General features: G+C 44.5%; 1 protein-coding gene across 4 annotated transcripts in view; it reads left to right on the top strand.

Moving 5' to 3' along the window:
• The first annotated feature begins 1,812 nt into the window (after window positions 1-1,812).
• LOC137425155 (E3 ubiquitin-protein ligase Hakai) overlaps window positions 1,813-12,471 on the top strand; it is an 84,013-nt gene continuing 73,354 nt past the window's right edge. Inside the window, exons 1-3 of one of the 4 annotated variants that reach the window (XM_068113292.2) lie at window positions 1,813-2,314; window positions 9,082-9,240; window positions 9,504-9,595. In XM_068113292.2, the coding sequence (XP_067969393.2) occupies window positions 2,170-2,314; window positions 9,082-9,240; window positions 9,504-9,595 (396 nt within the window). In that variant the 5' untranslated portion in view covers window positions 1,813-2,169. Of the gene's footprint in view, window positions 2,387-2,424; window positions 2,515-9,081; window positions 9,241-9,503; window positions 9,596-12,471 lie in introns of those variants that run through there. The other 3 variants (XM_068113293.2, XM_068113295.2, XM_068113294.2) reach the window with 3 other exon arrangements.

The raw sequence follows: 12,471 nt of genomic DNA, 5'->3' as shown, positions 1-12,471 counted from the left end.
ACCTTTTGACCCCAAAATATATTGGATTTTGTCGGACCACGAACTCTATCATTTGGTAAAGTTTCGTGAAGATCGGTTTAAAATTGTGTCATGTGGGCAAGTATAAGCGAGCGGACAGACAAACACACAAAACAAACAAACACACACAAACCGGAGTGATCAACATACTTGCAAAAAAATAACAAATTTTCACAAACACACAAACACACAAACACACACAAACCGGAGTGATCAACATACTTGCAAAAAAAATAACAAATTTTCACAAACACACAAACACAAACCGGAGTGAGCAACATACTTGCAAAAAAAATAACAAATTTTCACAAACACACAAACACACACAAACACACACACACACAGAAACACACACAAACCAGAGTGATCAACATACTTGCAAAAAAAAATAACAAATTTTCACAAACACACACAAACCAGAGTGATCAACATACTTGCAAAAAAAATAACAAATTTTCACAAACACACAAACACACAAACCGGAGTGATCAACATACTTGCAAAAAAAATAACAAATTTTCACAAACACACAAACACACACAAACACACACACACAGAAACACACACAAACCAGTGATCAACATACTTGCAAAAAAAAATAACAAATTTTCACAAACACACAAACACACACAAACCGGAGTGATCAACATACTTGCAAAAAAAATAACAAATTTTCACAAACACACAAACACACAAACCGGAGTGATCAACATACTTGCAAAAAAAATAACAAATTTTCACAAACACACAAACACACACAAACACACACACACAGAAACACACACAAACCAGAGTGATCAACATACTTGCAAAAAAAAATAACAAATTTTCACAAACACACAAACACACACAAACCGGAGTGATCAACATACTTGCAAAAAAAATAACAAATTTTCACAAACACACAAACACACAAACCGGAGTGATCAACATACTTGCAAAAAAAAGAACAAATTTTCACAAACACACAAACACACACACACAAACACACACAAACCAGAGTGATCAACATACTTGCAAAAAAAAATAACAAATTTTCACAAACACACAAACACACACAAACCGGAGTGATCAACATACTTGCAAAAAAAATAACAAATTTTCACAAACACACAAACACACAAACCGGAGTGATCAACATACTTGCAAAAAAAATAACAAATTTTCACAAACACACAAACACACACAAACACACACACACAGAAACACACACAAACCAGAGTGATCAACATACTTGCAAAAAAAAATAACAAATTTTCACAAACACACAAACACACACAAACCGGAGTGATCAACATACTTGCAAAAAAAATAACAAATTTTCACAAACACACAAACACACAAACCGGAGTGATCAACATACTTGCAAAAAAAATAACAAATTTTCACAAACACACAAACACACAAACCGGAGTGATCAACATACTTGCAAAAAAAATAACAAATTTTCACAAACACACAAACACACAAACCGGAGTGATCAACATACTTGCAAAAAAAATAACAAATTTTCACAAACACACAAACACACACAACCCGGAGTGAGCAACATACTTGCAATTTTTTAAAATATTTTTGCCAAGTAACAAACACAAACCGGAGTGAGCAATTAATTAATTAATTAATTAATAATTAAAAAAAAAAAAAAAAAAAACCCGCGCCGGGCCACGATCACGCCGATACACCCAGGTAGAACAGCTACGGTCGTGGACCGACCAACAAATATGATGTTATATAGGCGTGTTCTCGCCGTTATTATTATGCAAATGAATTAAAACTGGCGTCAACCCACAGAACGAATCTTTCTTACAATGTAAAATAACCGCGGGGTAACTTCTGAAAGCTTGCTTCTAATTGGTGGAGAAAAGCCGACGACAAAAAAGGCTTCCTGGGTAATAACCAGTAAATCCAGAATTTTATGGGTTAATACCTCACAAAATTGTATCAGAAGTGAACATTAAAACGTTGCACGAGCCTTTAAGATTTTATTTTATCCTTTCCAACGTGTTCTCAGTCAAACGCGAGAATGCACGTGATGCTGTTCGACCAATCACGAGTAAAAGAGAGAATCGTTCCAATGCTTTGCTCCGCCCCTTTTATGTCCCCTCACCCGAATAGTAAAAAGTATGGTCTGCGTTATTTTGTCGTCAAATGGCAAATTTTGTCTCCTTGGGCTCCGTAACCGTCATTATTAACAACCCAAACGCAAGGGAGATTGAAAGGCGAGTGATTCATTTTGAGAATGAATCAGAGGGAGTGCGATCCCGTCATGCCTTGCGCACCATGGAGCGCAGCGGTACGTATGTTCCGTTGGATGTTTGCTGTGGAGTTTCGCCCGAAACGTTGTGTACCTCGGCAAATGGAGGCGGTTTGTATTTAGTGGTGGTTGTGCGCATGGACGGAGAGATCGCATCGGCTGCTGTGGAGATGTGTGGCCTGTTTATTTCCGAACCGTGCGTTATTCCAGGCCTGCGGCCTAGTCTTCCTTGAGCAAAGGTCCAAGTGTAGTTGTTTTTATGTTGGGATTTGATACAGATTGATGCGGAGCATTTTGAACATAGGCTCTTGTCATTTACCTTTCTAGTTTATACAGTCGCTCTGTAGTAGTTGGCGATTTGTGACTTTGTTATTCCTGGAGTTTGCGCATCATTCATTTGACATTCCCTGCGATGGGTTTTTATGCTTATTCACTGTTTTGGGACCTTATCCAAGTGTTTATATGATTATTTACCCTCCCCGTGCCCTCTCGGGTGTACGTGTTGTGCTTGGGTTTTACTCGGCAGTGGAGTTCTCAGCAGTTTAGGAAGATTGACGTGGTTCGTTAACTTTTGGCACACGACGTGATCCTGCATGAAATGATTCACATCGAGAAGGTCCTGGACAAGCCTGGCCTTGATCCCTTACATGAGTTTTTATCGACTGGAAGTCGACAAATTAATGCTAACCGATGCGGGAAATAAAGTTGGCGTTTCGAGTTGTTTCACCGGAGGAAGGGAAGGGAAGGGAAGGGAGCGTGATTGTGAGGAAAGGAAGGAATGAAGTAAATGGAGCAAGGGAGGAAAGGAAGGAGAGATGGTGCCGTTGGGAGGATGATAGGTGGAGCGGTGGGTAACGTGGTTGGCAAGTGGAGTGGTTGATGAGCGTGGAGTGGTTGATGGGGAACGCGGAGTGGTTGATGGGGACCGTGGCGTGGTTGATGGGGAACGCGGAGTGGTTGATGGGGAACGCGGAGTGGTTGATGGGGAACGCGGAGTGGTTGATGGGGAACGCGGAGTGGTTGATGGGGAACGCGGAGTGGTTGATGGGGAACGCGGAGTGGTTGATGGGGAACGCGGAGTGGTTGATGGGGAACGCGGAGTGGTTGATGGGGAACGCGGAGTGGTTGATGGGGAACGCGGAGTGGTTGATGGGGAACGCGGAGTGGTTGATGGGGAACGCGGAGTGGTTGATGGGGAACGCGGAGTGGTTGATGGGGAACGCGGAGTGGTTGATGGGGAACGCGGAGTGGTTGATGGGGAACGCGGAGTGGTTGATGGGGAACGCGGAGTGGTTGATGGGGAACGCGGAGTGGTTGATGGGGAACGCGGAGTGGTTGATGGGGAACGCGGAGTGGTTGATGGGGAACGCGGAGTGGTTGATGGGGAACGCGGAGTGGTTGATGGGGAACGCGGAGCGGTTGATGGGGAACGCGGAGCGGTTGATGGGGAACGCGGAGCGGTTGATGGGGAACGCGGAGCGGTTGATGGGGAACGCGGAGCGGTTGATGGGGAACGCGGAGCGGTTGATGGGGAACGCGGAGCAGCTGATAAGCGTGGGGAGGTTTATAGGGAGCGTGGGAGGTTTATCGGAAGCGTGGGAGGTTTATCGGAAGCGTGGGAGGTTTATAGGAAGCGTGGGAGGTTTATAGGAAGCGTGGGAGGTTTATAGGAAGCGTGGGAGGTTTATAGGAAGCGTGGGAGGTTTATAGGAAGCGTGGGAGGTTTATAGGAAGCGTGGGAGGTTTATAGGAAGCGTGGGAGGTTTATAGGAAGCGTGGGAGGTTTATAGGAAGCGTGGGAGGTATATAGGAAGCGTGGGAGGTTTATAGGAAGCGTGGGAGGTTTATAGGAAGCGTGGGAGGTTTACAGGGAGCGTGGGAGGTTTACAGGGAGCGTGGGGGGTTTACAGGAAGCGTGGGGGGTTTACAGGAAGCGTGGGGGGTTTACAGGAAGCGTGGGGGGTTTACAGGAAGCGTGGGGGGTTTACAGGAAGCGTGGGGGGTTTACAGGAAGCGTGGGGGGTTTACAGGAAGCGTGGGGGGTTTACAGGAAGCGTGGGAGGTTTACAGGAAGCGTGGGAGGTTTACAGGAAGCGTGGGAGGTTTATTGGAAGCGTGGGAGGTTTATTGGAAGCGTGGGAGGTTTATAGGAAGCGTGAATAGGTTGAAAGGGAACGTGGTTGTTGGAGTGGTTGATCGGGAACGTTGTTGTTGGAGTAGTTGATCGGGAACGTGGTTGTTGGAGTGGTTGATCGGGAACGTTGTTGTTGGAGTAGTTGATCGGGAACGTTGTTGTTGGAGTAGTTGATAAGGAACGTGGAGCGGTTGATAGGGAATGTTGTTGTTGGAGTGGTTGATCGGAAGTGTGGAGAGGTTGATAGGTAGCGTGGTTTGTTGAGCGGTTGATAGGGAATGTGGTTGGTGGAGAGGTTGATAGGGAGTGTGGTTGGTGGAGAGGTTGATGGGGAGCATGGTATGTGGAGAGGTTCATAGGGACGTGGTTGGTGGAGAGCTTGATAGATAGGGAGCGTGGTTGGTGGAGAGCTTGATTGGGAGTGTGGTTGGTGGAGAGATTGATGGGGAACGTGGTTGGTGGAGAGATTGATAGGGAGTGTGGTTGGTGGAGAGGTTTATTGGGAGCGTGGTTGGTGGAGAGATTGATGGGGAACGTGGTTGGTGGAGTGGTTGTATGGGGTTGTGGTTGGTGGAGTAGTTGTTGGGGACTGTGGTTGGTGGAGAGGTTGATAGGGAATGTAGTTTGTGGAACGGTATGTAGGGAAAGAAGTATGAGGTCGGTGAGTGGTCGGGAGTGTCTTGCGTGGCAGTGAGGTGGTCGGTAGGGATCATGGGGGATGGCTTGGTAGGTATGCAGGGAGGGACGTGGAAAGGGATTGATGGAGGGAGGTGGAATAGGATTGGTTGATTGATGAAGGGAGGTGGAATATACAGTGCATTCAGAAAGTATTCAGACCCCTTCACTTTTTTCACATTTTGTTATGTTGCAGCCTTATGCTGGAATCGTTTAAATTCAATTTTTCCCTCATCAATCTGCACTCAATACCCCATAATGACAAAGAGAAAACAGGATTTTAGAAAGTTTTGCAAATTTATTTAAAATAAAATACTGAAATATCACATTTACATAAGTATTCATACCCTTTGCTATGACGCTTGAAATTTAGTTCAGGTGCCTCCCATTTCTCTTGATCATCTTTGAGATGTTTCTCCACCTTGATTGGAGTCCACCTGTGGTAAATTCAATTGATTGGACATGATTTGGAATGGCACACACCTGTCTATATAAGGTCTCACAGCTGACAATGCATATCAGAGCAAAAACCAAGCCATGAGGTTGAAGGAACTGCCTGCAGAACTCAGAGAGAGGATTGTGTCGAGGCACAGATCTGGGGAAGCATACAAAAAAATTTCTGCTGCATTGAAGGATCCCAAGAGCACAGTGGCCTCCATAATTCTTAAATGGAAGAAGTTTGGAACAACCAGGACTCTTCCTCGAGCTGGCCGCCCGGCCAAACTGAGCAATCGGGGGAGAAGGGCCTTGGTAAGAGAGGTGACCAATAACCCGATGGTCACTGGCGGAGCTCCAGAGATCCTGTGTGGAGATGGGAGAAACTTCCAGAAGGACAACCATCACTGCAACACACACTCCACCGATCTGGGCTTCATGGCAGAGTGGCCATACGGAAGCCAAACAGTTCGATCTTGGTTTCATCAGCCCACAGAATCTTGTTTCTCACAATCTGAGTCCTTTAGGTGCTTTTTTGCAAACTCCAAGCGGGCTTTCATGTGTCTTTCACTGTGGAGAGGTTTCCGCCTGGCCACTCTGCCATAAAGCCCAGATCGGTGGAGTGTTGCAGTGATGGTTGTCCTTCTGGAAGTTTCTCCCATCTCCACACAGGATCTCTGGAGCTCAGCTAGAGTGACCATCGGGTTCTTGGCCACCTCTCTCACCAAGGCCCTTCTCCCCCGATTACTCAGTTTGGCCGGGCGGCCAGCCCTAGGAAGAGTCCTGGTTGTTCCAAACTTCTTCCATTTAAGAATTATGGAGGCCGCTGTGCTCTTGGGAACCTTCAATGCAGCAGAGATTTTTTTGTAGGCTTCCCCAGATCTGTGCCTCGACACAATCCTGTCTCTGAGCTCTGCAGGCAGTTCCTTCGACCTCATGGCTTGGTTTTTGCTCTGATATGCATTGTCAGCTGTGAGACGTCATAGAGAGGTGTGTGCCTTTCCAAATCATGTCCAATCAATTGAATTTACCACAGGTGGACTCCAATCAAGGTGTAGAAACATCTCAAAGATGATCAAGAGAAATGGGAGGCATCTGAGCTAAATTTTAAGTGTCATAGCAAAGGGTATGAATACTTATGTCAATGTGATATTTCAGTATTTTATTTTCAATAAATTTGCAAAACTTTCTAAAATCCTGTTTTCTCTTTGTCATTATGTGGTATTGAGTGTAGATTGATGAGGGAAAAAATGAATTTAAACGATTTCAGCTTAAGGCTGCATATTAAGGAATAGATTCGGGTCAAGGTGGTCTGAGCGTTTGGGTTCCCCTTTAAAAAATAAATAATAGAACCTTCACATTGGTATAGTCGGGGTAAGAATTTGTAATGTGTTCATGGTGCCGGCGATAGCTCACCTACTATTCACGAAGAATACCGTGGGATCTTTTACATCCACCAACTATTGCTGGCAGACAGAATTCCCATTTTAATGTCCATCTGAGAAACGACACACATTGATAAGTCACCCTGCCTGCAGAATACCAGTATGACAGTTGATAGTTGTATCGAGATTCAAATCCAGGGTACACAGACATCTGAGGCTAGGGTGCATATGTCAAAGTTGTCAACAATTGTGAACAATCAATATTGATTATCAACAATATTGTCAACAATTCGCTTAACCACTACCAAATATGCACCCATGGGAACAACAACCAATCTGGATCCTTAAATAGCCTAAATCCTAAGGCCTCAGACACACCACGTGAGGGACAGAGTGGGGTACGGACAGGAAAGAAGAGAGTTGATGCCAAACCCGGGAGAGCTGACAGAGAGGAAGCAAGCGGCTGTAGATGGGCCCTCTGATCCATGCACCGCAAGGATCTTGAGTGGAGTTTTGGCCGGCTCGGTGGGGGCATAGCTTCCCTTAATGCAAGCAGTGCTCAGGAGCAGCCTTCTGTGTTGTGCTCCCCAGCTCTTCCTCATTTGATACCAGACATCTTCTCCTTGTCCCCCACCCCTGCTGCATGCGCCTTTATTGTCTCTGGCACCCACCTCGTGCCGTGGAGTCTCACGATCCCCCCCCCTCTCACTCACCATTGGCTGAGGCGCAAATTTTGTTGCAGTTGCGAATCTTGTTGCATAATGAAGTCTTCAGACATTTAGAGCAGATTTGAAAGGGTAAACGTCAATGTACAGGGTTAAACGGGTTGATAAATTTTAGAAACGGGCATGGGGATGGTTACACATCGTCTAACTATTACATAAGCGACGCATATCTAATATCACAATTAATTATTTACTCTTTTGCTCGCCATTCACTTTACAGAAATAAGTACGCTATATTAAGCATCTTTATCCCACGAGGAGTAATTTCCACAACAATATATCGTCACCTTCGTGCCATTCTTGCTCAAGTCGAAAAAAGCGTTTACGACATAATCACAAAAAACGTTTTTTTTTCAGCCATCTGGATCAGTACTGAATTTAAATTCTGTTAAGTGAAGAAAACCTAGATTATCATTGCATGCAATAATTGTAGAGAAACATGTAACTAAGCTAAATTTATAAATAACAGAGATTATAAATCACCGTGAGCAATTTTGGCTTGGGCAAATCACCGTGAGCAATTTTGGCTTGGGCAATTATGGCACGGAGAAGTGCTAGAGACAATATTGCTCACGGTTCTACCTATTAAATGCTGACGACCCTTTGGAACGAATAATCAAGAAATTAATTTTTATGATACATTGACTTTGTTTTCATTTATACCCTAGTTTTTTAGGTCATCTCTAACTAGGGTTATAGAGATGGGTTAGGGTTCGTTGAATTTAATGGGAGGAGTCATTATTTCGGTGATATACGATGAGCGGAAATGGCATGAACACTCGATAAGCAGAAATGGCACGGAGTTGAACAAACACATTTTTTTCGGCGAAACAAACGTGTATAGACATTCTATTATGAATTGACAGTAACTAGACACAATAACCAATCACCGGATAACAAAATGTCATTTTTGATAAAATTCGACTTGAGCAAGAATGGCACAAAGGTGACTATATCCTGTATATATAATTATATTGAAATGTCTGTATTTGTTTGACATCTGTATTCTGAACTGCAGGATGGAATAAGTTGAAAACTGGTGGTTGTACTCTGGTTGTCCCTTGGTAGGTTTTAGGTGGTTTAAAAAAAAATAAATTCAAAGTCGCTGGTGTTCAGAGTATTAGGATGACGCCAAATCTCTCCATGTAAATATGTATTGTACAGTGCCACCTGGTGGAAGCCTGTATTACAAGGTGTAATATAATATACCAGAGACCAAATAAAAGTTGGTGAATTAACTCTTCCAGTGTCTTTGCTAGTTTGTATTCCAAATTCATACTTTAGTATTCCAGGGACCCTGCTTCAGCTGTACAACCATAACTTCATAATTAGGGAATCAGCCAGCCAAGCTCGTAATTATATCCTGGTCCAAGATGTGTTTGCATAAATAATGATTTTGTACCAATTGGCTTTTTAACATGGTAAACTCTCCCCCCAATCCCACCCCTCCAGACAATGATCTGGAAGGTGAGGCTGGGTCAGTGTTGATGGGTAGCGCAGATGTTCGTCGATCCATCCCAATTAAGTTGATATCGGAGCGTCCTGGAGCTCTCCGTGTTGGCAACCATCCTTGGAAAAAATATAAAGCCCACAATACCACCTCTGAACGTGGTGAGTTTTGCTTTTGCAGGATGATGTTTTGCTGATTTGGCATGTGCACAGTTATCAGAATTTTTTTCAAAAGGAGTAATACCAACCCCCTCTCCCTTCCAATGTCCCATTCTTCCCAAACTACTTGTCCCCCACCCACTAGCCCTCCCCATGCTTTTGCATTTTCTACTTTATGAAATTGCAGTATTGGTTTTCACTGCAATTTTCTACTGTGTAGTTGTGAATCAGAAAGCTGATCTTGCTTGCTGGTTTTTTTTTTTCAGAGGCTTCTGTTGGTTTCGGAGACAATGGTTTCCAGCACGATGATTTTGGAGCTGATCATGACAAGCCTTTACGAATAATCTGGAACTGCAAGGTTTGTGCTTCAAAATTTTCAACTATCAAGTTTGTCAAGTCAGAGACTCTTTTGTCTCTTTTTGGATGTTGAACTGGATTTTTGTTAAGGAGAGTTATTGATTGCATGCCTGGGAACCTATTTGTGTAACTGTGTATTCGTGTGTTTGGAAAAACTTAAAACCATGCATTTTGGCCACGTTCACCACTGAAAGCTAGTGAAAATTGGTACAGAAAACACCCCTATTTCCACTTTCTCTGCCCAGGAGCAGTCAGCTGTTTATATTGTGTACTTTCAATTTGCAAACTAATTTTTCTGTGGAGGTAGAGAACGCACATGTTTACGCATGCTGAAGTACAATGGCAAAGCGGTGACGTGAGCTAAGCAAGCACCGCACACGCGTACAGTTTACTTGAGCAAATGCAATTGCTCGAGCCAAAATACAAAAAGCTTCTACATTGCCATGAATGCCGTTTTTACAAAGATGGGTTGATGCCTCTTCCATAAAATTTTGTTGGCTTTGATGAAACTAATGTGATGTCTGGACTGCTAGGAGGAATGAGTCCAGAATCTGTGGAAAGATGTACCCACCGGTATATACATCAACATATGAATAAGAAATATCCTCACATCAGTGCATATGAACAGCTTGTATTGGACATGTACTTGGCAATCGACTATGGCAACGTTGTAAAAACCTTTTCAAGTTGAAGTTTATTTCCACAATCATTAATAAAATGCAAAATGAGTAGTTAAGACAAAAGATGCTTATGAAGTGATGTGGAGGGGTCTATTTTAAATGCCAGGCTTGTATTATATAGATGCTCATTTCATATGTATGTGAAATCACATACATATATATATATATATATATATATATATATATTTTTTGTATACTGAATCGAGGCTCGTGAAAGAGCTAACATTTACTTCACAAACAAATCGACCAGACAAACAAAATACACAAAAAGAGGGAGCGGAAGACAAGATGGGGAGAAAAGGGGAAGCACACAAACACAACATCCGAGAGCAGGGAGATGTGTGGGAGGGCCGGGGGGGAGGGGGGGGGGAGGGAGAAGTATAGAGCACAAGGACACCAAGGACTTCCAGGACAGAAGTTGGTATTTCAAAAAGGGGAATTGGAGTGAAATTAGCGGGGGTAGAAAAGATCAAGGTTTTGGATGGGGGAAGATAAGAGATGGTGGTGAACAGCTGTTTTAAAGACTTGGAGGGTGGAGTGGGATTGAAGAGAGTGAGGGAGTTTGTTCCAGAGGCGGGAGAAAAGAGGAATGAAGGAGTGAAGGTGAGCAGAGAGTCTTGATTTTGGCAGTTTAACCAAAAGAGGGTTGCAGGCAGATCTTGTGCGACCTGTAGGAATATTTGCGGGACAGAGCCCAGAGAGAGCTGGGGGGGCAAGGCCAGAGAGGAGTCGGTAGAAGACGGAAAGACCACCAACCTGCCTGCGGTGAGTGAGTGAGAGGCCCTTGGAGTTAGCTTCATCGCGGGAGATTCCAATGATTCTGAATGCTTTGGTTTCAACAGCGCGAAGGCGAGCTAGGTGTGAGGCAGGAGCACCAGCCCAGAGGGGAGAGCAGTATTCCATTGAGCTGCGGATGAAAGCCTTGTATGTGGTGAGGAGCTCAGGTGTGCCAAGGAAGGACTTCGCACGATGGAGGATGCCCAGTCGGCGACTGGCTTTGGAGGCCAGATTTGAAATGTGGTTTTTCCAGGAAAGATCATGGCAGATAGTGAGACCCAAAAGCTTGAGTGACAGAACTTCTTGGAGAGGATTATTCAGAAAGTGGATGGGAGGGTTGTCCAGTCGGTCTTTTCGGAGAGACATCGTAAGAGTGTGAGATTTGTCAGGATTGAAAGACATGTTCCACTTGTTTGCCCAGTCTGTGATTTTGTCAAGGTCTGCAGAGAGTGAGGAGGCTGCAGACTGCCGATCTGAGGGATGAAGAATGGAGCGACAGAGAGTAGAGTCGTCAGCAAAGAGATAGAGAGGATTTTCAAGAGAGTCAGAGAGATCATTGATGAAGACCAGAAAAAGCACAGGGCCCAGAACACTGCCTTGGGGAACTCCAGCCTGAACAGGAAGAGGAGATGAGAGAAACCCATTCAGGGCCACATGTTGACTACGACTAGAGAGGAAGTCCGCCAGCCATGCGTGGAGATTTCCATGGATACCAAAAGAGGAGAGTTTGGTGAGCAGAGCGGGGTGCCAGACTGTATCGAAGGCACGTGATATGTCAAGGGAGACTGCTCTAATTTCCTGTTTGGCATTGAGGACCTCCATCCATTGTTGAGAAAGCAGAAGCAGCATGTCCAGAGTGGAGTGTCCAGGTCTGAAACGAAATTGATGATCAGAGATCAAGCCATTGGAGAAGAGGAAAGATTTCATATCTGAAGCAATGATGGATTCCATGACCTTGCTGATAATTGGGAGAAGGCTGATTGGTCTGTAGTTGCTGGGATCTGTTTTTGCACCTTTTTTGTGCAAAGCGGTGATGTTGGCAGATTTCCAAGCAGATGGAAGATGACCTTGAGCAAAAGAGAGGGTGAAGAGAACAGAGAGAGGGAGTGAAAGAGCGGAAGAACATGATTTTAGGACCCGTGGGCTGATGCCGTCAAGTCCAGTTGCAGAATCAGAGTCGAGGGTTGACAGACACTTTTCCACCTTGTCAGGAGGAAAGGACACAGAGTCCAGGAGCAGCTGGGTACGACTGGGTACGGTGGGTACAGAGAGGGATGGGTTTGGGACACAAGATTTAGAGGCAAACACAGAGTTGAGGCATTCGGCTTTTTCACGTGCGGAGTCAGCCGTGTGGCCATTTAAGGTGAGGGAGGGGATGGAGGGGGAACAAACACCAGAAACAGATTTTACCAGACGCCAC

This window comes from Myxine glutinosa, chromosome 4 (assembly GCF_964187855.1).
Source record: "Myxine glutinosa chromosome 4, kmMyxGlut1.1, whole genome shotgun sequence".
Classification (NCBI taxonomy): Eukaryota; Metazoa; Chordata; class Myxini; order Myxiniformes; family Myxinidae; genus Myxine; species Myxine glutinosa.
The sequence above is the reverse complement of the archived record's forward strand: the minus strand, read 5'-3'. Positions and strand labels throughout refer to the sequence as shown.